Source organism: Talpa occidentalis, unplaced genomic scaffold (genome assembly GCF_014898055.3).
Source record: "Talpa occidentalis isolate TD23 unplaced genomic scaffold, MPIMG_talOcc4v2.1 talOcc4.6, whole genome shotgun sequence".
In the NCBI taxonomy this organism is placed as follows: domain Eukaryota; kingdom Metazoa; phylum Chordata; class Mammalia; order Eulipotyphla; family Talpidae; genus Talpa; species Talpa occidentalis.
In genome coordinates this window covers 133,670,919-133,695,838 of record NW_023604972.1, presented here as the reverse complement: position 1 = coordinate 133,695,838, position 24,920 = coordinate 133,670,919, and the positions used below count along the sequence as shown (strand labels likewise).

General features: G+C 56.9%; 1 protein-coding gene across 1 annotated transcript in view; it reads left to right on the top strand.

Moving 5' to 3' along the window:
• The window catches only part of TRIO (trio Rho guanine nucleotide exchange factor), a 245,181-nt gene extending 220,631 nt beyond the window's left edge, over nt 1–24,550 (top strand). The window contains exons 39-57 of the mRNA XM_037529214.2: nt 302–368; nt 1,655–1,758; nt 3,067–3,136; nt 4,439–4,528; nt 5,052–5,144; nt 5,797–5,847; nt 6,091–6,168; nt 7,059–7,250; nt 8,812–8,989; nt 10,637–11,319; nt 14,710–14,957; nt 16,018–16,156; nt 16,955–16,982; nt 17,163–17,325; nt 17,505–17,626; nt 18,793–18,871; nt 20,484–20,684; nt 21,646–21,784; nt 22,304–24,550. Of these exons, the coding sequence (XP_037385111.1) occupies nt 302–368; nt 1,655–1,758; nt 3,067–3,136; nt 4,439–4,528; nt 5,052–5,144; nt 5,797–5,847; nt 6,091–6,168; nt 7,059–7,250; nt 8,812–8,989; nt 10,637–11,319; nt 14,710–14,957; nt 16,018–16,156; nt 16,955–16,982; nt 17,163–17,325; nt 17,505–17,626; nt 18,793–18,871; nt 20,484–20,684; nt 21,646–21,784; nt 22,304–22,852 (3,274 nt within the window). The 3' untranslated portion in view covers nt 22,853–24,550. The remainder of the gene's footprint in view (nt 1–301; nt 369–1,654; nt 1,759–3,066; nt 3,137–4,438; nt 4,529–5,051; nt 5,145–5,796; nt 5,848–6,090; nt 6,169–7,058; nt 7,251–8,811; nt 8,990–10,636; nt 11,320–14,709; nt 14,958–16,017; nt 16,157–16,954; nt 16,983–17,162; nt 17,326–17,504; nt 17,627–18,792; nt 18,872–20,483; nt 20,685–21,645; nt 21,785–22,303) is intronic.
• Nucleotides 24,551–24,920: the final 370 nt, after the last annotated feature.

Below are 24,920 nucleotides of genomic sequence, written 5' to 3'. Positions count from 1 at the left end.
CCCCAAAAATCTGCTTGTTGTAACGTCATACCTTATTACTTATTCATTGTAAGCCTCTGTGGGTTATTCATGTATAATCAGAATGCAGAGCTGTGGATTCACCCTGACTGTGAAGTGTCTCGTGACCTCCATGGGCTCACCGGTCTCCCAAGACCCTGTCCATGATTGAGGTGCTCGAGACTCGAGGCCTGGTTGTCAAGCTTGACAAATGGCACACGCCAGTGGGCATGGGAGCCGAGAGAAGCAAGCATTTAGAAAATGAGTTTGGGTTGTAAATGCTTGTTTTTTTTTCTCTTTCCAGCTACGTCTTGCAAGAGTTAGTGGAGACGGAGCGCGACTATGTTCGCGACCTGGGCTGTGTGGTGGAGGTACGTGTTTTCACTGACTTAACATTCTCAGGCCCTAAGAGGGTCTCGGGGGCATCGCATTAAGTAGCTGAGCCCTGGTAGCTTTACAAATCTCGAAAAAACTTTTTGACCAAAAAAAGCCAACAAAGTCGGAAAAATAAAATTTAACCAGTTGTCTTACCACAGTCACTTTTTTATCATTTTCTAAATGATCCTGTCCAACTGGTACTTATACCAGAGTGTGGCCCTCAGTTACTTTAGAGGAACATCACTGCAGACACCAGACCGCTGGCTGCAGAGCTGTGTGACCAGCTGTGGGGTCAGCTCCACCCTGAGTTCTCCTGGGTGCCCAGCTTGGCCTGCAGTCACACTGGCCCATTTGCTTAGAGTTGGCACAGGTTGAACGGATCACGCTTTTGTTGACATTAATGGCTGTGGCCTGTGTGGCTACAGCAAAACTGCTTCTGCCCTGGGGCATCTCTGGGCTCTTTCCCTGCAATTAAGTTCAAACTATATTAATAAACACAACTCATCAAAAAAGCTATTTTTATGGTGTGAAATGTCACTGCTTACTCTTTCAGCTTTATAAGTGTATGCAAGACAACACTTTGGGGGTGTATTTCCCACTAAAGTAATAGCCGTGACTGATAATTGTATAACAGGGACGTTTAAGGTGTTCAGTTTGTCCATCATCACCATTAACGGTAAAATAAGTAACTGAAATACTTAAAACGTTCTTGTCCAGGCAGGATCCTGTTTGCATTAAAGTTTTAGATCTTAATTTGGTAACTTATTTCACCAACAGTTATTAAAAATCATATTGTGAAAAGTGTATCTTTAGATCCTTATACAAATTATACGAATATACAAAGTATGTAAAATAATCCAAAAAGAAAAGAAAATCTGTTTATAAGAGATAAGTGCTGAGAACAGAGTAGAGATGTTTCTGGCCAAATGCTAACATTTACAGACTGACAAGGTGATTTGTTTCATGAAGTGTTTTACATTCATTAAAACTTTCGGTCCCTTAGAAGAATGTTGGTCTGCAGATGCTAACCAGTTTGGGGAGAGCAAACGGGGCAGTGATTGGCGCGGGGTGTTTCAAGTGCCAGTGGAGGACATTTTTCACACAGAGCTCTTGTTTCTAGAGGACACACTGATGATAGCACTGCGCGCGGGTCTAGCGTGTCCTTTGCGACTAGTAGTCGATAAAGCATGACTTGGTTCCCACGTGTTCGGTGAAATAAACTCACTTTTAATTAGGTGAGCAAAAGTATTACATTAACGGAGTCCTAATTCCATCTCAGGGCTACATGGCGCTCATGAAGGAGGACGGCGTCCCCGACGACATGAAAGGCAAAGACAAAATCGTGTTTGGCAACATCCATCAGATCTACGACTGGCACCGAGAGTACGTAAGGGGGTGGCACGCCAGGTGGAGCGAAGCCCCGGCCCTGTAAACCATGTCATGTCGGCAGATGGCGGAGGAGAGTCACGGCTCCTTTAGTTTACTAGCTGTGTGGCCTCACGGAGGTCGCTGGCTGGCACACAGGGAACGCCAGTGCACTGAGTTTGGGGTCATGTTTCATTATCTTCTTCATGCTGCTCCATCCAGGGGTGTCTGGAGGCCCCGGGCACCGAACCCAACTGCCAGCTTCTTAGGAATGTAGACCCAACCTTGAGTCCTTGGCTTCCCCGTCTGCCCGCCCCCCTCAGCTACACAGCAGGGTCACAGTGTGGGGGTCACTCGTGCAGAGCGCTGGGTCAATTGGTGCAAAGCGGGGCCTCCCTGGTGGCACATGGGTAAAGTCTCAGCACTATCAAGCTATCACCAGCCACTGTGGTCTGAATTCAATCCCCCGCCTGGGAGCTGACCCACATGATGCAGCAGACCTCTCCTGTCTCGTCCACTGCTCCCCTCAGCAGTGTATTTTGGTCTGTCTGCCTGTTCTGCTCCCCATTCTGTCTCTGGTGAATCCTCTCAGCCCCCGTACCTCTAGCCTACACCCTAGGAGCATGGGTGACCAGGCAGCAGTGGCACCAAGGGTAGTGTCTGGCCAGTGAGTCTCCGCAGAGCTGGGGGACATTAAGACCCCAAGCACTGGACAGTTCAGCACAGCAGTAGCTGGTAAGCTGCTTTGCTGGTTAATAACAATGGTAAATATTAGTAGAGTAAGTGATCATTACGCTGGGCACACATCGTAAAGCCAGCTACAACCCAGAAGTAGTGAAGAGCAGCTGACCTAAGACTATTCCTCGTTTTCATTTTAATGGGAGCTAATACTTATAACCTAGGAGTGAAACCTTTATAAAACTGGTACAGGTAACATATTATTTTTATCTAGTATCCAATTTGAGCCTTTTAAAATTATAATTGGATAAATAGGAAACTTAAGGACCAAGTTTTTGGAAATAGAAATGACCAATTGCTTTGCAATATTGATGTTTTTGACTAAATACTTAGCCAGGGAATTTTGTTTTTTAAAAACAGGCAAACATGTTGATTGTCCCGTGGAAGGGAAGCCGCCAGTCAAAGGTGGTCTTGTTCTGCCTTGTTTTGAGCTGTGTCTCTTTCTGCTTTCTGTCCTAACAAAGTGTTTTCTGTGCACATCATGTCTGGAATTGCTCATGTCAAAACAAACTATTTTGCAAATAGAAACCTCCATCTAGTTAGAAGGCCAAATTGGAAGTGGTACTAATATTTCTCCTTTCGTTTCAGCTTTTTTTTAGGAGAGTTGGAGAAGTGCCTTGAAGATCCGGAAAAACTAGGATCCCTTTTTGTTAAACATGTGAGTAGAACAGCGTTACTGATAGCCTGTTTTGGTAGGTCGCGTTTCGTCACTGGCCTGTCCGATTAAAGCAGAGCACGTAGGTTATACACGTGCTTATTTTAAGAATAAAATCAAACGGTGCAGTGATCGCAAATGGGAATTAAAGCCCCCTCCAGCCCTTCCACCTGGGACTGACCCTCTTGCTCCGTTCCCCGCCTAGCGGGACCTGGGGGAGAGGGGAGTGGTCCGGGCAGGTGTACGTAAAGGTGCAGTGGGTTTAACACTCAGCCAGGTATTTGTGTTTAGCTAAAATGTGTGTTGACATTAGAAGTTTCTCACTGAAATATTGCTCTATGGAAAAAAAAAAAAGGAATGACAAGAGTTTTTACAAATCTTCTTGGGCCCCTGACTCCCTGAAACAGCCCTATCTCTTCTACATCATTGTCTTGTGGTATATGATTTTGGCTGAAACATATATAAAAAGGTCCATGCTCGCACAGGTGTATAGTTGGAAAGAGAAAGGTATTTTAGTAGCCTTTCCAGGTAGTTAACAGTTTTTTAGGTACCACAGCAAAGCCTAGCGGGTAATAAACCCTCGAGCGTAGCTGCGCATGGACTCTAGAAACCCAGCAGTCGCTTGGCCCTCACTGTCTCAGAGTCCACTCAGCGGCCTTGCACTTAAAGCCTCTCCCCTGTGCCCCAGCTCATGATGCCAGGGTAAGGGCGCCTGGCCTCGGCAGGCCTTCCCCACACGACATCAAAGATCAGAGCCTGCATGTCGGCCATCATCTTCCCAGAGTCATCACGTTTCGTCAGGTTCACGCTGGCAGAGGCGTGTTTTCCAAACTCTCATTTTGGTTTCAAATCCTACATTTTCATTTTTAACAGACATTGCAGTTGTCTGCTTTAAAATGACAGGCTTATTTTGTTCAAGAAAACCTCCGCTAGATACCCAGGTGTAAAAGATACTTGGCCTCGGCCTCTTTCACGTAAAGTCTGTAAGAGGCTGCGGCCCTGCTCCTTTCGTGGCAGTGGTGTGTGTGTGGGCGGGGGTCGTGAGGGTCTCCAGCCAGTCAGGGGACAAGAGGGACCAGTGAGTTAAGATCCATGTCCTTTCGCTGCCTCTGGTGCTGAGGCAGGGACCCCGGGCTGTGCGTGGGGAGCCGTGGGGCAGGTGCTGACGACGTTGTGAATCTGGAAGGTGCCCCCGCACCTGCACCTGGCACTTGTGTTCCAAACTGTTTCCTTGAAGATAGCCGAGACGCGCGGGCTGTGCCACTGGGCGCCCCTTGCCTTAACCTGTCTGCCTTCATTTTCCAGGAGAGAAGGCTGCACATGTACATAGTTTATTGTCAAAATAAACCAAAGTCCGAGCACATTGTCTCTGAATACATTGATACCTTTTTTGAGGTAAGACCTAAGATAGAAACAAAGTATTTCTGGATCTTTTCTTACAGTTGATTTCCGAAATAATACTCTACTTCACTTGTAACATTGACATATTAAAATATTCTTATTTCCAGGAAGGTTAACCATCCTCCGAAAATGGTGGTTCTCGGTTACGAGAAATCCAAACCTGTATTTGTCTCTGTCTATAAAGCAGAGAGGTGACTAGAATTCTAAGTCACTCCCCTTGGCCTTAAGGTGACTGTTAAAATGGGCTTTTTTATCGGTTTTAAACTTCAGCCTCATGATTCATGATCAAAATTTTGGACCTCAAAATGAAATACTTGATGCGCAAAAGAAAGCAATTGCATGGAGAAGGTCCTTTAACAAACTTACAAGACCTTGAAGACAGCCCAGAAGGTTCACGTGGCCTCCGGTCATTTTGACTGACGGCTTCTGTCCTGCGCACGCCCGGTGACTGCAAGGACTGAACAGTGACCCTTGACGGGACATCACGTGAGACCTTCTTTCTCCCCTGAAACCACAGGACTTGAAGCAGCGCCTCGGCCACAGGTTGCAGCTCACAGATCTGTTGATCAAGCCCGTGCAGAGGATCATGAAGTACCAGCTGTTGCTAAAGGTGAGGCCAGGCGGGTGGGCCTGGTATCGGCCTCGGGGCGGGACGCAGGGCTGGCGAGGGCAGTCTCTGCTGTGCGAAGCTGAGAGCCGTCTCATTACTTCTGACTTCAGATACTTGAACTTCCTCCTTCTCCCCTCCATGTTTCATGCCCGTCAGGTTCCGAATCAAGTGCCAGTGAAAGTGAACTTTTTCCGCACCACAGATCTTTGAATAGTAATGATTTTTCTTGGCCTTACCTATATTCAGATCTTGGAGCCGTGGATCAAATGAGGTTTTTTGGTCCCACCGTTCCTTTCTGTTGGCTCACGAGTAGCCCTCGGCTGACAGAAATCCCCGAGCAGAGCTACAGGCAGCGGCACACTTTTCCTTGATGAAAACGACTGTGTCAGTTGCCTCGAGATTCCTTTGAATATAAAACGCAGCACCTAGATACAGAGAGCCGGCGCTTGTCTCAGAGGGAGGCAGGAACCTCTTAGAACCTCCTGGACCCAGTTGGTCCGGCCTTGAGCTCCCCGAGGGACACTGTCCCCGTGTTACTGGGAGGGACAATGAGAAGTGAAGGAAGGGGCTTCCCCGTGCCTGGGCGTGGTATGTGATCAGGAGGCTCAGCTGCGCCGAGACCTCACCCGCATGTCCTCTTCTCTCCCTGCAGGACTTCCTCAAGTACTCCAAAAAAGCCAGCCTGGATACTTCGGAATTGGAGGTACTTCAGTGCCCGCAGGGCACTCCCCGGCTCCCCAGCCCCTCCATTAATCCCGAATGTCCCCGGAGGGGCCAGGCCCAGGGAGGGTGGTCACAGTGGGCGCCAGTCTTGGCATCCCCTGCCTGAGCCCCTGCACCGGGTGGGCAGGCGGGAGGGCGGGGTCTGCGCTGGGCATGCACGTGTGGTCACGAGGGCCCCTCGTCCCCGGGGAAGCTGACGCTGCTCTGTTCTCTCCTGCCCCAGAGAGCCGTGGAGGTCATGTGCATCGTGCCAAAGCGGTGCAACGACATGATGACCGTCGGGCGGCTGCAGGGATTCGACGTAATGCAATTCTCCTTTATACGGGCTCCGGCGCTGCCGTGCCTTGCTTTAGTCTGGGACTCCTTCTCACCCCCTGTAGAAAACTGAACGCTTTACACTTAGTCCTCTGTCTTTTTTCCCTCCGCTTCTACCCGACGGAGCCACCTCCGACTTCTTTCGGGTGCATGTGATCTGTGTTGGGGGCCTCCTGGTGGACACAGGCAGGACTCTGCTCTGTCTCCAGGCATCCTGCTGCTGAGACGGTGGGGTTCCCGCAGGCAGTGGGAAGCAGGACCCCCTCCCCATCTGTCACCCCGGGAGCTTGCCTCCAGGGTCCCACGTGCCCCTGCATCTAACAGGCGCTCCTGTGAGCTGAGCTGTTCGGAACCGCAGCCTTTTTATATTTTCTCTTTAAATGTAACTATTGAGTGAGGAGATGGGAGATTTCCCCTTTTTGCCTACTGTTCTGCTGGAGAATTCAGATTTAAGGTTCTGGTTCTGTAGTTCTCAACATAAGCACACATGGGCACCCGGAGAGCTTCTGAAAACTCCAGTTCCCATGCGCTTCTTACGGGACTCGCTGGGGTGTAGCGCCGCGGGGCCCACTGGGGTGCTGGAGCTGCCAGGCCCAGCGGGAGGAGCAGCCCCTGTCTCCCGGGGTGAAGCAGACACTCTAGGCCCCACTGCCAGTCTGATTGTGGCTGAGGCCAGTGAATTTATACAAAGCTTGGCAAGAATTCTTATTTAGGTCATTGTTGATGTGGGACTAGACGTCTTTATAGTGAACGGAGGAGAAGTTAAGCTCTATAATAAAAGAGGAATCTGTCAGTATGTGGGAAGAACGCTAAAGAAATCAGACCTCGTCCACCTGAACTAAGAAGGCCGTGTTTTCTCTCCTCTTCCTTGCTTAGGGTAAAATCGTCGCCCAGGGCAAGCTGCTCCTGCAGGACACCTTCTTGGTCACAGACCACGACGCTGGCCTCCTCCCCCGCTGCAGGGAGAGGCGGGTCTTCCTCTTCGAGCAGATTGTCATTTTCAGCGAACCCCTTGATAAGAAGAAAGGCTTCTCCATGCCGGGATTCCTGTTCAAGAACAGCATCAAGGTAACAGCTCGGTCCTGGCCCTCTGCCTGCAAGCTGCCTCCTTTCCCATGATGCCCTGTCCTGCTCCTTTATTAAGTATTGCGAGAAATTTTTGGTGGGTTCCAGAACCTTTACATCCACAGCACTCTCTCCTGCCTGGCCCTCCGGGGGCTGATGCCCCCTCCCACACCTCTGACCACAGCCCTTCCTTCTCAGCAGGGCGACAGGACCTCTCCCTGGGTGGCTTGAGCCCCACCTTCTCTCCGACCACTAACACTCATTGGGGCTCAGAGCTGGTAGCTGGGCTACTGCCCCGGGGCAGCCCTGGGGTAGCCTGTTCTCTCATGGCAGAGAACCACAAATAATAAATAGACAAAATAATTGAAGACGACCCAGGCTCCTGTAAAGGGGACAGAGCAGGGGGAGAGCGAGAAAAGCAGCAGACGATCCCGAGGCCAGCGCCCTCACGCCTGCCCCTTCCCGCTGCCGAGCTGTGGCTGCTGTTGCCAGAAGGGAAACGCGCTTCCTGTGTGGGGCCTCCGCTTCCTGGGCCCCTGTCAGGGCAGGGGCAGCCCTCGGAGGCCCCCTGAACCCCAAGACCTCAGCACACACCTGGACGCTGGCCCCCACCCCCATCCTTCTGGCTGCAGAGAGCTGGGCCTCGGGCCCGCCCCTCTTACACCCACCGTCAGTCACCAGAACAGGAAAATTCTCTTTGTCTGTTACTTTCCTAGTCTGTTTAGTAGCGTTACCTTGCACTCCCCACACATCACTTCTTAACACACGTTATGTTAATATACCGGATTTTTTTAAAGGGTGTCATTTAATTCCTGAGCACGAAGTAAGGGTAACAGCGGGGCATCCTGTAGCACTTTTGCAAGCAGGTAATCCCTGGGCGTTCTGGCTAATTAGTCAAACTGTCAGTTAAACTCTCGGTCCTCTCCACTTCCCCAGTTAAAAGTCATTGAAAAGCTTCAGGGTAATGATTTCTGAGGCAGTGAAAACACAGCTCGGCCCAAAAGCATTGGTTTCAACTTGGCATATGATGACCTGCACTTTGCACTGGACCAGTAGTAACAGATGGGCTTTGGGCTTCTCACTACGGAAAACAGACACACACACAAGATGTACCATCTTGACCCTTTGTAAGCAGGGGCTTCCGTGGCAATCCGTAGGTCCACACAATTGTACAGCTGTCACCCCTAGCCTTTGCGGGCATCCCCAGCCTTCCAAGGGGTACCCCCCCCAGCCTTCCCGGGTCACCCCCAGCCTTCCGAGGACTCTTCATCTTGCAAAATGAAACTCGGAACCATGAAACGCTGCCTCCTTCCCCCAAAGCCCATCACTCGCCCTCCACCTCCACGGCCCCAGTCTGCACCCCACTGCTGGTGCGCCCCTGTGGGTGAAGTCAGGTAGTTCTCCCGCGACCATCATCCCTCGCATAGCACAGTGTCTTGGCCCACGCATGCTGGCCCGGGGCAGGACGTCTCTGTGACCGAGGGTGCCCCCTTGTACGCACAGACGGCCCTCGGGTCGCTTCCACTGTTTGGCTGTTGTGAACAGTGCTTTGATTTGTTTGAAGGTGAGTTGCCTCTGCCTGGAGGAAAATGTGGAAAACGATCCCTGCAAATTTGCTCTGACGTCGAGGACGGGTGACGTGGTGGAGACCTTCATTTTGCATTCGTCCAGTCCCAGTGTCCGGCAAGCGTGGATCCACGAAATCAACCAAATTTTAGAAAACCAGCGCAATTTCTTAAATGGTAATGTGTGTCCTCTCGCCCAGTGTAGTTCCTTTCCCCCATGCACGTTCCTGTTTCTCTCCTCCTCGTTCTGAGACCGTCCGTGTGTGTACAGCGACCCTCATGGGAAGGGCGACAGCGCCTCCCAGGCCAGGAAGCTGAGGCGCCGCTGCACTGGCAGTTTGCTCGGGGCCTGGCTCCTGGGCTTGCATTCCTCACCAGGGCAGGCCCCACTGTGCACGCACTGCGCTCCCCAGCCCTGTCTTGGCAAAGGAATGCTCGAGAAAAGCAAAGGCAGCACATAGAGTTGGCCAGAGGTGCAGGAGAGTCTTCAGTGCAGTTTAAAGTGGTGTCCGACTGCACACGTCCACACCTCCCTCCTCTGTGAAGACAAGGACACATTTATTTTCTTCCTGCTTCCGTGACATCAGCGGTTACCAAGGACCAGTGGATGCAATACAGTAATTACGTGCAGAACACCTCGGAGGAGATGACTTCCCCGAAAGAGAGCGGCCACACTGTCCTTACATTGTAGAGAGTTACTCTGACCCTATTTCCATGACCCGAACCGCTTGCCTCTCCTCCAACTGCTGACCTAGACGCGTCCTTACTTGGTGATCACGGAGGAGTTTCCAGAATTCGCTCGGCAGCCGAAGGCTCATTTCGTGTCATTTCTTTGCCTGTTTCTCTGTGTCCATGTTGCATGTCCGTGCCCTGTCTAGAAGAAGGTTGTCGTTTCTGTCACGATAAAGCCACCCGGTGCCTCTCGTGACATTCAGGAGCCAGGAACACCGTGAAAAATCAAGCTCACCTGCCATCTCTACCCTGGTGTTAACTCCAAGCTGCCCTCCAAGAGTAGACTGGCCATTACAGTTACAGTCAGGAGGGAGCGGGGGCGGGGAGCTGGGTGGAGGGTGCCTGTGCCCCAGCAGAAGCCTCCACACCCCTGCCCTAGAGCAAACGCAGGGCTCTTTAACTGCGCTGATCTTGAGCGGTGCCCTCAATGCAAATCCGTAGCTTGTCACTAGGGGGAAATCACTAAATTTTCACCATCCTTAAAAAATAAGCAGCCTCCCAAATTGCACGCATGCGTAGGCCATGCTGTTGGCGCTTGCTGGACACTCAGTCTAGTGAACAGGCTGTTCCAGGGGGTCAGGTGCGCAAGATCTAGGTGGTCAGCCCCTTCTCCGCCTTCCCGCCCCCCGGGAGCTCACAGGCCGCAGGCCAGGCCGCCGCTGCCCTCTCGCCGGAGGCCTCGGGGCAGGAGGGCGGGGTGGGCTGTCCTGCGTCCCCAGGGCCTTAGCAGTTCAGACTGTGTCCGTGTGTCCGTGTGTCTGTGTATCTTCCTGGGCACGTCTCCTGCCAGCGGCTCTGTAATGACTGAGTCTCCCAGCCCCAGCCCCGGGGGCTCTGTGCGCCTCTGGGGTGCTGGGCAGGCCCTTGCACGGCCGCCCCGGGCAGTTGAGGTCCCCCTGCCGGTCCTGAGGTCGCCCCTCCTGGAGCCCCGGGGGTCCGGGTGCTGCCTGCGGGCTGCGTGTTTCGGGGTCCTGAGGGTGGAAGCTGCCCGTCGCCCCACGACCGCGGGGCCCGAGAGCGGCGCCCACCCTCTCCGCCTGCGCGGCCCCCCGGCCCGCGCGGCCCCCCTGGAACCCCGTCTCCTGTCCGCAGCCCTGACGTCGCCCATCGAGTACCAGCGGAACCACAGCGGGGGCGCCCCCGGCGGCGGCAACCACGGCGGCGGCCCCCCCGGCGGCGGCGGCGCCCCCAGCGCGGGCCGGAGCCGGCCGTCGCGGATCCCGCAGCCCGTCCGGCACCACTCGCCGGTGCTGGTGTCCGCCGCCGCGCCGGGCCCGGCGGAGGCGGACAAGATGTCAGGTACGTGCGCCCCGGGCCCTCCTCCGCCTCCCCCCAGCAGCGGCCCCGCGCCCGAGCCCGGCCGGGCGCCCCCCGCCGCCGCCGAGGGCGCCGAGCCCCCCAGGACGAAGGCCACGGAGCGCGCCCGCCAGCCCAGCCCCGACGGCGGCGCCCGCGAGGACCAGGACGGGCGCGCGCGCGGCCCGGGCGCGCCGGCCCCGGGGAGGCCGCGGCCCGGGCCGCCCCTGGACCCGCCGCCGGCCGCGCCCCGCGCCCAGGAGCCGCCGCCCCGCAGCCCGCCGCAGAAGGGGGGCGCCGTCCGGAGCCCCGCGCCCGCCTCCCCCGCCGGCCGGCCGGGCGCCTTCGCCTTCCCGGGCGACGGCGACGCCCCGCAGCGGCCGGCGCCCCGCGCCGCGGCCCCCGGCAAGGACACCGACCGCATGAGCACGTGCTCGTCGGCCAGCGAGCAGTCCGTGCAGTCCACGCACAGCAACGGGGTAAGAACGCCCGGCGGCCCGCGCCAGCTCCTCCCGCCGCCGGAGGACGCCGCCGCCCGCCACTAACCGCCCGGCCGCTACTAACCCGGCGCCCGACGCCGCCGCCCGGGGCGCCGCCTCTGCCTTAAGCCGCCGCGCCGCGCCGCGACTCGCCGACACGCGGGCCCTCTGGAACCTTCCACGGCCCCTCAGCAGCCTGAGCGGACCGCGGGGGGCGGGCGTGGCCCCCCCAGCCCCCCCACCACCCGCGGACACACGCGCCCCCGGGCCCGCCGGGCGCGAGAGACCGCGCGGCCCGACGGCGGCCCCGGCGGGGACCCCTGCGGGCTGCAGCGCCCGCACCCCTCGCGCCCGGGCCCCCTGGCGGCCCAGGCGCTGCCGGGGTGGGGGCCCCCCCTTTCCGGCTTCCTCACTGTCCCGCCCCGCGGTGTCCGACACGCAGACGGCCCCCCACAGCACTTTCCCGGAGGCATGCGAGAGAGGGCAGAGCCGCGCTCGCGAGTGTACGCTTGACTGCTTTATAAATTTTTAAATACATTTCCCTAAAAGGGTCTGTGTCTCTCTTTCTGCACCACCACCTGCTTCTGCATGTCTCTCTCCTCTGCGCTCCTGGCGTGCCTGGCGGGGCTCACCTGGCCGCCTCCCTTCCTCCTGTTCCTCTCACCTCTCTGTGTTCAGCTCCACCTCTGTTTAACTGAGGCAGAGATTAAGAACGGGACCTTGGTATGTGTGACGGTGACCCTGAGTCTCACTCTGGAAACCGAGCGGTGGGGACAGGCTTCCTCCGCAGAGGCCGTCGCCAGCGGCCTTGTCACGGGCCCGGCCGGGCCCCGGGGTGGCGCGGCCTCCCTCTGTGTGTGACGCGCGGGGCTGGCAGGTGAGGTCACGGGACAGGAGCCCCGAGAGGCCGCAGGCGCCGGCACCCGGCCGGACACTCGCTGGGCAGCGCGGCCAGGACCCGGGGCGTGGGCCGGGGGGGCAGCTTTGAGCTCGTCCGTCCCAGCCTGGACACTTGGCCCTTGAGCGCCAAGGCCCCGGGTCCATGTCTCAGAAGGAACACCCAGCGGCTCCAACGCAGGAGCCCGTAGTCTCTGGGTATCCACAAAGAAGGGCCTCCTCCCCCTGACATGCAGTGGCACGTGTTCCGGCAAGTTCTAGGCGAAGAAGTCCCCTCTTACTCCGGTTCTCACTTTCCATGCAGTAGATGACGTGGAAAGGGAAGGTGCCAATGTTTCAGATGAGTCAGAATGTCTCATGGAAAGGCCCTAGCGGCCTGGCAAGAGCACCACGGCCTCAGCTGGGGGCTTGAAGAAGTCCTCCGGGACTGACACATACAGCCGTTAAAAAGAACCGTGGTCCTGCCCCACACACCCCCATCCCCAGGCCCTCCGTCCACCGCGGGCCAGCTCTCACCTGCTTCCTCCTCGACCTCTTCTGCGGAGCTGTCTGTGGCCACAGCCAAGCAGCCGTGACTAACCCACAGCCCCAGTTCTTCTTCCGCCTTCAGTGGGCACCTTCTAGAAAGTTCTGCTGAAAGGAGTCATGTGGGTGTGGATTCACTTCCCACACCCACGCCCCTGGACAGCACCACAGACGCAGCCCTGCCTTTCCGGGGGGGGGCGGGGGAGGGAGGCAAGTCCACCAGCCTCACCCTCTAGGGGTGGAGACTGGGCCTCTGACAAGGCGACTGTGAGCTTCAGGTGAGAGATTTTAGACGGCTGGCACATAGGAGGTGTTCAGAAGCCACGAAAAGCCATTATAATATGGCAAAATACTGAAAAGACAACTCCGGGGTGGGGGCGGGGGGTGTTACCAAGAGCAACTGTGCCGGAGAAGTTGTTTTTTGTTGACGTTTTCTAGCTTTGTGGTCTCCAAACTCTAGGGTGTCACTAGATAAGCCGGGATACTGAAGGATGAAGCTTATCAGTGAGCATGCACAGGCCAAAGCTTGAGGTGGACACAGGGGGGCCCACGAGGGATGGGGCCCACGGCCGGCCCCTCAGCCGAGCTCCTGTGGTTTGAATTTGCACATCCCCGGGAGTCTCCACCCATCGCCCCAGCGCTCTGGCGTGGCGGCTGCCTGGGCGCTGCCTCCCAGAGGACAGCAGCAAGGGCCCTCCTCTCTCATCCCTTCGACCTGGCTCAGGACAGTGGTCAGCGGCCATCTCTGGCGTGCCCCAACAGCAGCTCAGTAGGCCAGGGGCCGACAGACATGTGGCAGGGCCGTGTGACAGTCACGCCTGCGCTGGCCCAGGACCCTCCCCGGGCGGAGCCCAGCGGAGGCTGGCCTCTGCAGAACCCTGGGGACGCCTGACCGTCCGACAGCATCGTGGGTGACCACCTCTGAACGCCAGCTGCCAGGAGCAGGGTGCCTACCGCTGCTGGCCGAGGGGCGTGGGCAGATGTAGGTCAGGATCGGGCAGCAGCCCCACCTTCTTCCTCCTCCCCTGGAGCAAAAGGCTCCCTTCATGAATGGCCGCTTGGGACATGCTGCCTGTGATTCTTCTGTTTAGCTACCACCTCTCAGCTTGTGGGCTTGGAAGGGCGGCCTTAGGAAGGCCTGTTTGCTTTTGCAACCTTGTCGCAGGGGCCGAGCTCCTGAGCGCCTGCAGAGTGCCTGCTGCTTGTTAGTCACAGTCACGGACCCCAAAGATAGGGTAGTCTTTTGGGAGATTTGTGGGGCTGCAGGATAAGAGGAGACAGGCTGTGCCCCATGAGGGTCTGTTCCTGAAACTTGAGTCCCAGAGCCAGGGGCACCCACAGCTGCTCTTGGCTGTCTGAGGAAATCACGGGCCTTGGGGACAGTCGGCCGGGCGGGCCCCTCAGAGGCCCCCCACGAGGGGCGCAGAGAAGGCAGAGGCACGTGCCCCGAGAGCAGATAAAGTAGTTGCTTTCCTTCGCAGGTCTCAGGCTTTCTCTTCTAGTCAGGCAAGAGAGGAGGGCGCTACCCTCTCCCTGAGCTTGTTATCTGGCAGATCTGGGTGCTCCTCCACCATGCAATCCGCCAGGGAACTGAAGAGCTACTCCAGGCGGCTTTGCCATTTCATCCTACTTTTCAAAATAAGCACGACCTTCCCCACCGCAGAGATAGAACTCAGCGTGGCACCAGCGTGAGGGCTCAGGGCGCAGGGACCATGGGACCACAATGATAACCGGGCTTCCGAAAACCCAGGGTCATCACGGGTGTGTTGGAGAGCGCTCCTCAGTGGCTTTCTAGAGAAATCCAGCTTTTCGGTCATTGACAGGGAGGCACACCGTGAGCCAAAGAGAGCGGGGAGAGCAGGCGCCCAGGCCTGTGGGGGGCCTGCTGGGCATCGTGACCCACCGAAGGTCCTCCGGTGGCGGATCTCACGCCAGCGCGTCTTGCCTTCTCCGTCTTGCCCTCTGCAGAGTGAAAGCAGCAGCAGTAGCAACATCTCCACCATGCTGGTGACACACGATTACACGGCAGTGAAGGAGGATGAGATCAACGTCTGCCAAGGAGAGGTCGTTCAAGTTCTGGCCAGCAACCAGCAGAACATGTTTCTGGTGTTCCGCGCCGCCACCGACCAGTGCCCCGCCGCCGAGGGCTGGATCCCGGGCTTCGTCCTGGGCCACACCAGCGCAGTCATCATCGACAACCCCGACGGGACTCTCAAGTGAGTGCCCGGCGCTGAGGCCAGGGCGGGGGCTGGAGGCCCTGGAGCGTGACGCCACCCCAGGGAGCTGCGCTGGTGTCTGTCTGCGGGTTCATCTCTCTGAGCCCGGCGTGGAACCCACAGTGAAGACGGGGTTCCCGTGAGCAGCCATGTTCTAGCAGGTTCTTTTCACATGCTGCATGCATAAGCACGCTTTTTCAAGCTGCTGGAGAGAACATGTCAGTAGTTTAGTACCTGGAGGATTGGGGGGGTCAGACTTTCTCGGGACCCCCAACTCATTGAGAGGGGTGTGCTGGGCACGCATCAGTGAAGATGCCCGTCTGTCAGCTGGAGGTAAAGATCTGTGTAACGCCATCACCCTCACGCTTTATAGCTACTAGAAGATTGACTCCATTAAGAAACTTGAAACCAATGTTGCTGCATTCAACGTTGTTTTTTTTAAAGATTTATTTATTCATGCATACAGGCACTGGGGTACAGGCCAGAGGTGTGGGGGGTGAGGGGATCACCAGAGCCAGAGCGGGGAGCAGAACAGGCAGATCGACTGAAATCCACTGCTGAGGGGAGCAGCAGGCGAGTCAGGAGAGGTCTGCTGCGCCCTGTGGGTAGCTCCCTGGCCGGGGATGGAACTCGTGCTGCAGTGGCTGCAGAAGCTTCATGGGTTGCATCTTAACCCCTTGCACCACCAGAAAGGCCCCACAACGTTATTTTAAAGAAAGCTGAATTTGGGTGCTGGTTTTAAACTCTTCCCAGTTTGGCTTTCTGATTCAGTCGCCCACAGTCTGCAAATACTACATCCAAAACAGCATTTCAGGAGCGCGAGATCATTCACGTAACTTTTGTTGTAGCGTATTTATAATCGCTGTATTAGTAGGTATTGCTCATCTCTTACTTTGCTAACTTATAAATTAAACTTCATCATAGGAGTGAGGGGGGACATGGTATGTGGGGCACAGAGTGCAGGCCAGAACTCTCTCCTAATTGCGGCTTCAGACCTTGGAGGGTCTGGCGCCCCCTTCCCTGCGGTCGAAGGGGGACTAACTGGGTCATGTCCCCCTAGGAAGTCAACATCTTGGCACACAGCACTCCGTTTAAGGAAAAAATCTGAGAAAAAAGATAAGGACGGCAAACGGGAAGGCAAGTTGGAGAACGGTTACCGGAAATCGCGAGAAGGACTCAGCAACAAGGTATCTGTGAAGGTGAGCGCCCGCGTCTCTCCCGGGGAGCGGCGGCGCGGGGGTCCCAGCGGCACCTGGCCTGCTCTGCAGCGCTCTCCCTCGGCCTCTGCAGCGCTCTCCCTCAGCCCACGAGCAGGGCCCACGGGCCGGGCAGGGGCTGGTGGGACCCTGCAGGCTGGCACGGTGCACCCCCAGTTAGAAGGAACCAGGCACACATGAGAACCCCTCGCCAGGTGTGCGAGTAGCTTCAGAGGGCACCGTCGCTAGGTTCCGGAGGCAGCGGAGCCTGGCGTCTCCGGAGCAGAGGGCGTGCAAGGCAGCCGTGGCCCAGGCTCCTTCACTGCCCCCTCGGGCCGTGGGGACGGGCACTGGACGCAGAGCCAGACTCACCGGTTCTAGCAAATTCCCTCGGTGGCTGCGTCCATCAGCTTTACTCCCCTATAATCAGGCGGCCTTAAATCTGCGTGGCTTTGCCTGGAATAAAAGGAAATACGCCCTACAGGGAATCCGAAGACCCTGGGTCAGGGCACTGACCACTGTGCAGGAGGGAGGATCTGGGGCTCAGCCGGACTCAGCCGAAGGGTGAGAGACCCGGACGGCTGGTGTTCACGCAGCTTTTGAGTTTGTGGGTAGAAGAAAACGGCTCTTCCAAATTAGCCCGACGCGAAGCTCCGCGCGCCCCACAGGCCTGTCCTGATTGGTGCCCGCGGAGGCCGAGGGAGGCCTCTGCTCCTCTTCGGGGGAGGCAGTACCCCTGGAGTGGACGTCGGTCACCTGAGCTCCTGCTTTGGCTCATGCCCTGTGCTCTTTCCGTTTCAGCTTCTCAATCCCAGCTACATTTATGACGGTGAGTGCGAGGGTCCTGGTCTGGGGCGCGGACCCCAGGGTGCTGGGTGCAGGGTGCTGGTCTGGGGCGCGGCCTGGAGACGGGTTTTCTGTGGGGCTCTGGGCTCATCTGTGAGCCAGGGAAGCGGTGGGTGCGGGAGGAGAGCGGGCACCCCTATTCACCACCGGCTCTCGCATGCAGTTCCCCCAGATTTCGTCATTCCCTTGAGCGAGGTCACGTGTGAGACAGGGGAGACCGTTGTCTTCAGATGTCGTGTTTGTGGCCGCCCCAAGGCCTCCGTCACCTGGAAGGGCCCTGAACACAACACCTTGAGCAACGACGGCCACTACAGCATCTCCTACAGGTGAGGGCCCCCCAGGGAGCTTCTCGGACGTGGCTCTGCAACCAAAATTAAGCTCCCACTGCACCTCCAGCCGGAGATGGCCTCCTAATTCCCGTGACCCCGGAGGGCAGAGGTTGCAGGGCCGCAGGGCGAGGTGGTGGCCGGGGCTGGGCCTCCTGACCATCTCTTCTCCATGGTAGTGACTTAGGAGAGGCCGCCCTGAAGATCGTCGGCGTGACCACCGAGGACGACGGCATCTACACCTGCATCGCCGTCAATGACATGGGTTCGGCCTCCTCGGCGGCCAGTCTGAGGGTTCTAGGTAAGCTGCCCAAGCCAGGGTGTGTGTCCCCTGACAGCTGACGTGAGGTGAGCCTGTAACGAGTCACTCCCAGGGCCTCCAGTGGGAGCTCAGGTGCCAGCCCCAGTCCTGGGCAGGGCACACACAGTGCAGGCCTGGCCACAGGGCGCTTGGGCCTCTCGTTGCAGCCTCTGAGTTGGACAAGGTGCTTTCTCTGCTCTCAGGACTCCAGCATATCCTCACATCCACCCAACTCACTGTTACCCAGTTACTCATCTTTGGCGCTGAGACGCTAATCCCAGTGGATCCAAGCAAACCTCCTATAAAATACATTAAAGGAAGGAAGGGAGGCTGAGCCGGAGCTCCAGGCCTGGGCCGACTCCCTGCCTGTCCTGGGCCCGAGCAGCACCCGTCCCGGGTGGCCATGTCGTCTGTCCCTTCCATGAGCGAGGCATCCGCCACGGGACCCTCCCTGTCCGTCTGGTCTGACGCCCTGTTCTCTCTCCTCTGCTCAGCCTCCAGCCAGAGAGGCAGAACCCACATCTCAGGCCTTTTAGGATTTCCTGCAGGTGCCCCTGACGCAGATGTGCAGGAGCCAGCTGCACTGATTTCCAAATACCATTTGGCACAAGACCAGGTGTGCAGTGGGGGCTGCTGAGACGTCTCACTGCATCTGCAGCGGCCTCCGGTGGGAAACTGCTTCCGAGCGCAGGGGTAAAAATCTGAACTGTGCACAGGAAACCAAATTGTCTTAAACTTTCCTTGCATACATTTTAATCTCATGAAGTCCAAGGAAGAGTTAGGATTCTTGGATCACGGCCCAAGAAAGAATGAAAATCTTGCATTTGAAGGTAAAGAGTCACGATGTGCTCATGTTTAAAAGATACCACAGCAATTGTGCAGGGGAGTTTTTTGTTAACTAACTCTCCACTAAAAATAAGAGAGATGGACAAGCCTTCGTACCATGGTTACTGCAGCAGGAAGATAACGGGAAAGGCAGTGTGTGCTTATTTCTACCCCATCAATCCATCTTTTTCCAACTCGGTTCCCCACCTGCAGCCCGTGTGCTTCTCTCAGCACCGCCCCCACCTCCCCACAGCCTCAGCTCAAGGAGCTCAGGAGCCAGGTGACCGCACTTGGGGCAGCGCCGCCCTCCCCAGCTCAGGCACACGCTGCTCTCGTTGCAGGTCCAGGGAGTGATGGCATCATGGTGACCTGGAAAGACAACTTTGACTCCTTCTACATCGAGGTGGCCGAGCTCGGCAGGTACGACCCAAACCCAGAGCTGCTGTGGAGCGCTCGCAGGGCGGGGCCTCGAGGCAGAGGGTGAACCACCATGTGCTTGGCCAGTTACTTGCACCCTGTGTGAAATGTGGCCTGAGGTTGCATTGCACGTTAAACAGAAGGGAAGTAAATGTACAGGGAGGTGAAACCCATCTTCAGGAGAGAATGAAGCCCCAAGACCTGGCCTTTGTGGGCGCGTCACGGGTTCATGCTTCTGCTCCACTGGGAGCAGCGCTGGCTGCGTCCGCCCTTGGAAGGACACAGAAAATAGTCATTGGAACCATGTCTTGTAGGACTTCGTTCTCTCATGGAATGTCTTGTAGAAGAGCTGATAAAGGTGGGACATGTCCCCAGGTCTCACGGTGCCTGGAGGTTGGGGGGTGTTGGGGTCTCTGGGCAGAGTGAGATGGGGCTGTTTCTGCCCAGAAGGTGCAGCCCACCCTCTTCCAGCCTGGGCACCCAGGCTTTTCCCTCTTGCTCTCCATCCAGTCCACACACACTCACCTCTCACATGGCTCCGGGGGGCCGAGAGGCCTGGAGCATGTGACTGAACTTGACCCTGTCGGGCTTTTGAAGAAACTCGCCTCTCGGAAGGCCCTGTGGGCTTGGGGCAGCAGCCTACCTGCGTGTCCGCCGACACGTCCATCAGCCGTGCAAACACCCACCAGCATCTGCTGACACAGGGCAGCAGGGACCTGTCACGTTGCACTTACTTTGTGGGTCTTGCCTGGGCTCGGTGAGCTGGCCTACCCCCGCCCCCACGCACGGGTCTGCAGCCTCGCCGTCTCGCAGGCCTCTGCGCCAAGACTTTCATCCTCTCCACGTGGTGGGAGAAACATTCGGAGGCAAAGGCAGAAACTGCTGGGCCTTTTGAGGTCCAGCCTCAAAAGTCAACACAGCACACAGTGGGTCAAGCAGCCCCAGTGGCCCAGATTTAAGGGAGGAGAAACAGGGGCCACCCTCGTGGGAGGAGAAGCAAGGTCGTGACCACTTTCCCCTGCTGCTGTCTGCCCTGGCCGTGGGCTTACTCTGGTGCTCATCAGTCAGTGCCCTCCCCCACCGCCCTGGGATGGCAGGCTCAGGCCTGAGGTCAGGGACGGGCAAGGCACTGCTAAGGCCTCGCACGTGGCTCACGGGGTCTCGGCCCAGGGGAAACTCCCTCCCACCTGGTCCCTTCTGAGGCTGGACAGACAGACAGACAGGAAAACTGACATCAGACTGACTAGCGGAGAGGCCAAAATTTAATACCATGCATATGGAGAGCTTACGTGGTTGTGGATTCCAGAGAATGACGGACAGCCCAAGGACAGCGAGTGTGCATTTAGGAAGCTGGGGATCAAGGAGCGAGGGTGGGGACCTCACCTTCCCTCTGCAGTAAAGATGAGTCTCAGGGAGTTTCCGCGGGAGCAGAGCTGGACGCTGTCTGGCCCAGGGCAGGGGCAGGGGCTGCCCTCGGAGGAGAGTGACGGCCACGCGGCACACAGAGGCGCCAGCAAGGCCATCGGGGCCCCCCAGGGTGGCGGGGTGCGTGTTCGCGGCCGCTGCTCTCCAGGACACACGCGGTTTCTGAAAATGGCCTCCACCGACTTTCCAGGGGCAGGTTCTCTGTCGTGAAGAAGTGTGACCAGAAGGGAACCAAGCGGGCAGTGGCCACCAAGTTCGTGAACAAGAAGCTGATGAAGCGAGACCAGGTCACCCGCGAGCTCGGCACCCTGCAGGGCCTCCAGCACCCCCTGCTCGTCGGCCTCCTGGACACCTTCGAGACCCCCACCAGCTACGTCCTGGTTTTGGAAATGTGCGTGCACCCCGCTCGCCCTCGAGCCTCAGCTCCCAGCGTCCCGCTGCTGCTGGGGCTCCCAGGAGCTAAGGCCGCGGGCGGCCCCCGGGCTCTGGGGACTGGGGCGCCTCTCGGGCCGCAGGGGTTCGATGGCGCACAGCTACTGCTCGCCCTCCCCAGGGATCCTTCACCAGACCAGGTCCCCCTCAGAAGCCTGCAGAGCCTCCCTCCCTGCTTTAAAATTGCAGCATCTGGAGTCATTTCCTGAGGAACCATTTAGCTTGACCTCACGGCCCTTTCCACGGCTCTTGTTCCCGCGGCCAAGGGCCGCTCCTGTGTCTCCCCATTGCCGCAAGTAGCCGGTCGTCCTGTGGTTTTTGCTTTTGCCAACAGAGGGCAGCGGAGACCAGGGTTCCGGGAGCCACCTCCTTGCCTTGCCGGCCTTTCCTCGCCAGCTGTGAGGCCTCGGGCAAGTTCCTGCCTCCTCTGTGCGCCTCTTCCTCACCTGGAAAAGGAAGACCTGAAGGCGCTGTTCTCCGAGGGTTGTCCTGAGGGTGAAATAAGTTCATCAGAGGCACCGGGTCGCCAGTGCGTGGCAGCACTGTGCTTTTCGATATTAAAAATACTTTTTCAGTAGCTTTGGTGCTGCCGGTATTGCCCCCAGGCTGCCTCTACCTGGCTTCCTCTCCTTGGCCTGGCCTGCACGTGCCCCATGTCACATGTGGGGACACGAAGGCCGAGGAGGTGGGGCTGCTCCCTGGTGCAGGCAACCCGGCAGCTGCCCAGGGGTGCTGCCACCCACCCTTCAGGGGCGGGCCTGAGCCGCTGCCCTCGGGGCTCCTGCTCGAGTCTCCAGTGAGGCTGCAGAGACCTCACCCTCTTGATGCAGTCGTGGCCAGAACAGCACCACGGGAATCCAGCCGTATCAGACCCCAGAGATCGCTGATGTGACCCGGCACGCGATGTCTCCCCTCTGCAGGGCTGACCAGGGGCGTCTCCTGGACTGCGTGGTGCGCTGGGGAAACCTCACCGAAGGGAAGATCAGGGCTTATCTGGGGGAGGTTCTGGAAGCCGTCCGATACCTTCACAACTGCAGGATAGCACACCTGGACCTAAAGGTGAGGGGCCTGGGGCCGGGGGAGGGGTGTGTGGGCGCTCGGGCCCATGCTCCGCTTATCCTCCCGTCCAGACCAGGGGCCCCCAGGGGATGGGGTCAGGGGGCAAGCAGGAGGGGCTGGTTTCTACCCTCTGCTTTTAAAAGTTTGCTTTCAGTCGCATAAACAATCAGTAAAATTCCAGGTAAGCATTTGAGATCAACAAACGTGATGTGAGAACTTTAGGCAGTTCCTGTGGGCCGTGCTGCTTGGAGGGGGCTGTCTGGGGTGACTCGGGGAAGAGGGAGCATCACCAGCAGTGCGGGGAGTAAACAGGGACGCCCGACTTCCTAAGGTGGCCTGATGTGACACACACCCCACCAACCAACCCCCCACACACACCTGAGCTGCCCTGGGCTGCCATCCCTGCTCCCCACCCCTGCCGGGAGCTTCCTCCTGTCTCCAGCGTCCCCCAACGTGACACCGCCCGCCCGAGAGCCTGCAGCGCGGCGGTGGACATGACTCTTGTCTTCTCTCTTCCAGCCCGAAAACATCCTGGTGGACCAGAGCTCAGCCAAGCCCACCATCAAGCTGGCCGACTTCGGAGATGCTGTCCAACTCAACACCACCTACTACATCCACCAGTTGCTGGGGAACCCCGAATTCGCAGCCCCCGAAATCATCCTGGGGAACCCCGTCTCCCTGACCTCGGACACGTGGAGCGTGGGAGTGCTCACCTATGTCCTTCTCAGCGGCGTGTCCCCGTTCCTGGACGACAGCGTGGAGGAGACGTGCCTCAACATTTGCCGACTAGACTTCAGTTTCCCGGATGACTACTTCCGAGGAGTGAGCCAGAAGGCCAAGGATTTCGTGTGCTTCCTCCTCCGAGAGGACCCTGCCCAGCGCCCCTCGGCTGCGCTGGCCCTCCAGGAGCAGTGGCTGCAGGTGGGCCACGGCCACGGCAGAGGCGCGGGCGTCCTGGACACGTCCAGACTGACCTCGTTCATTGAGCGGCGCAAACACCAGAACGACGTTCGACCCATCCGTAGCGTGAAAAACTTCTTACAGAGCAGGCTTGTGCCTAGAGCCTGACCTTTCCTGCAGCTCTTTCTCATTCTCTTTCACCTGCCAAGCGGCGGCGCCCTCGCTCTCCGAGAGACCCCCATGCAGCGGCGGGGGCCGCGCCGTGCTTCGTGTGGAACCGCATCGGGAACCGCATCCGGGCGGCCCGGCCGCAGGGTGCCGGTGGAGGACCTTCTCTGACGCGCGCGTCTGTCTTCTATTCAGGTTTCTGCAAAAAAAAAAAACAAACAAACAAACACAAACGTAAATAATAGCTAGAACATAAAAAGAAACTTTTTTAAATGAACACGAATAGAATTTTGCAAATTTAGCATTTTCCAGGATTTCTTCAAGGAAACGAAACGCCTATGTGCAACCACTGGTGTTACCGAACCACGCAGGGACCCCGGGGTCTCCTGGCGGCCTCGTCCAGAGCCGGGCTCGCCCGGCCTGCGTGCATCCCGCCAGGTCACCCGCGAGGCTTCTCCAACGTGCATCCAACCTCAGACTCGCATCAAAATAGAATGAATCGTTTTGCTCTGATGAAATGTAGGCCTTACTTGTATATAGGACTGGTCCTGCCTTCGGTCTCTGGTCTCCCCACCGCCCCCCGGAGCTCGCTGAGGGGGTGGGGGGCCAGAGGGTTGTGCCCTCTATCCAGGACAGCAGGTGGGTCCTGCCCCGTGGCCCTCTCCCCCCGCGGCCCGCCGCCCCCCCAGCCGCCCATCAGGTGGCTGCGAGGTGTGGTCAGATGCAATGACTGCAAGTGCACTCGTGGGGGGCGGTTTTCTTTCATATCATGTGCAATGTTGTGGCTTTAACATTTTATGCAACTATTTATGAAGACCTCTGTTGTACCTGTAATAAATATATAGAAAAAGCACATACTTCGTACGGTGAGCTTTATGGTTTTGTGCGTGGGGGTGGGGGGCGGGGGGGGTCGTAGCCCTGTGCCATGGATTCCAGGAGACTGAGCTCTTCGTGAACTTTGTCGGTTTTGAGGACTGTAAAAAGTGATTTCATACTCTGAATATAAAACTGGATAATAGGGTAATGTTTTCAAATTTATTATGCTATTATTCAGAATGCCAAAGTATTATTTTTTTCCCCAAAATCAGTCTGGACATTTCCTACTTTTTAGACTTTTTGACGTTCAACTTTCTGTACAAAAAAATTGGCTGGATTTTGAGCTTTTTGGTAAGAAATAAAAGCTAATTAAGCACTAGCCACCTTGAGGCTGGCTCCAGATGACCCGGGCACCGCGGCGGGTTTCACGCCAGGGCAGGGAAGGCCGTGCCGCTGGAGATGGGTTTCTGGGCACGCTCGAATTTTTTCTGGCTGTCTTTTTATCTCTGCCTGTGAAACACACCGAGAGAGAACCGCCCGCTTCCCAGCCAGCCAGACACCTGGATCTTGGGCCACAAACGGGTGTGGTTAAGCTTTGCAGCTTCCAGTGTATTTTATTTATTCTTTTGTTGGGTTTTGTTTGTTTCTTGTAAAATTGTACAGAAACTTTTTAAAAGAAATTGGATTCAAAACTGGATGTGTATTCGTAACCTCACAACTTCTGTTTGTGTATCGTTTCTTTTATTATTTCAGTTAAAGTTTTACATTATTTTGCATGTATATTTCTTTGTACAGAGACCTTCCATGTTTACACCGTATGATGTGATGTAAATATTTTATTTTGCCATCAGTTATTTTAAAAAAATAAACGTATTTGCCTGACTGGTGTGCTAGGCCTTTTATTTAAATTGGCGGTGGTTGAGTGGAAGAGACTAAAGGAGAGGCCATGTGGTCGGGGGAGGGGTTCTAGGTTGGGGTACTGCTGTGCACAGCCAGAAATGGGGCTGGCCGGCTCCTGCAGGCTGGCTTGGAGAGCCAGGACTCGGTGTGAGTCCGGACACGAATGCTGCTTACGGCAGACCACACCTCCCCTGGGGTAGAAGTCTACGGTACTTGGTTCTTGAATATAGAATCAGATCCTCCTGGCCACGGTGAGGCACAAGTGACGTCTTGGGGAACAGAAACAGGTGGAGTGCTCAGACTTGAGCCCCGTGTCCTACCCACAAGCCCAAATCCCAGCACCTGGGAGGTT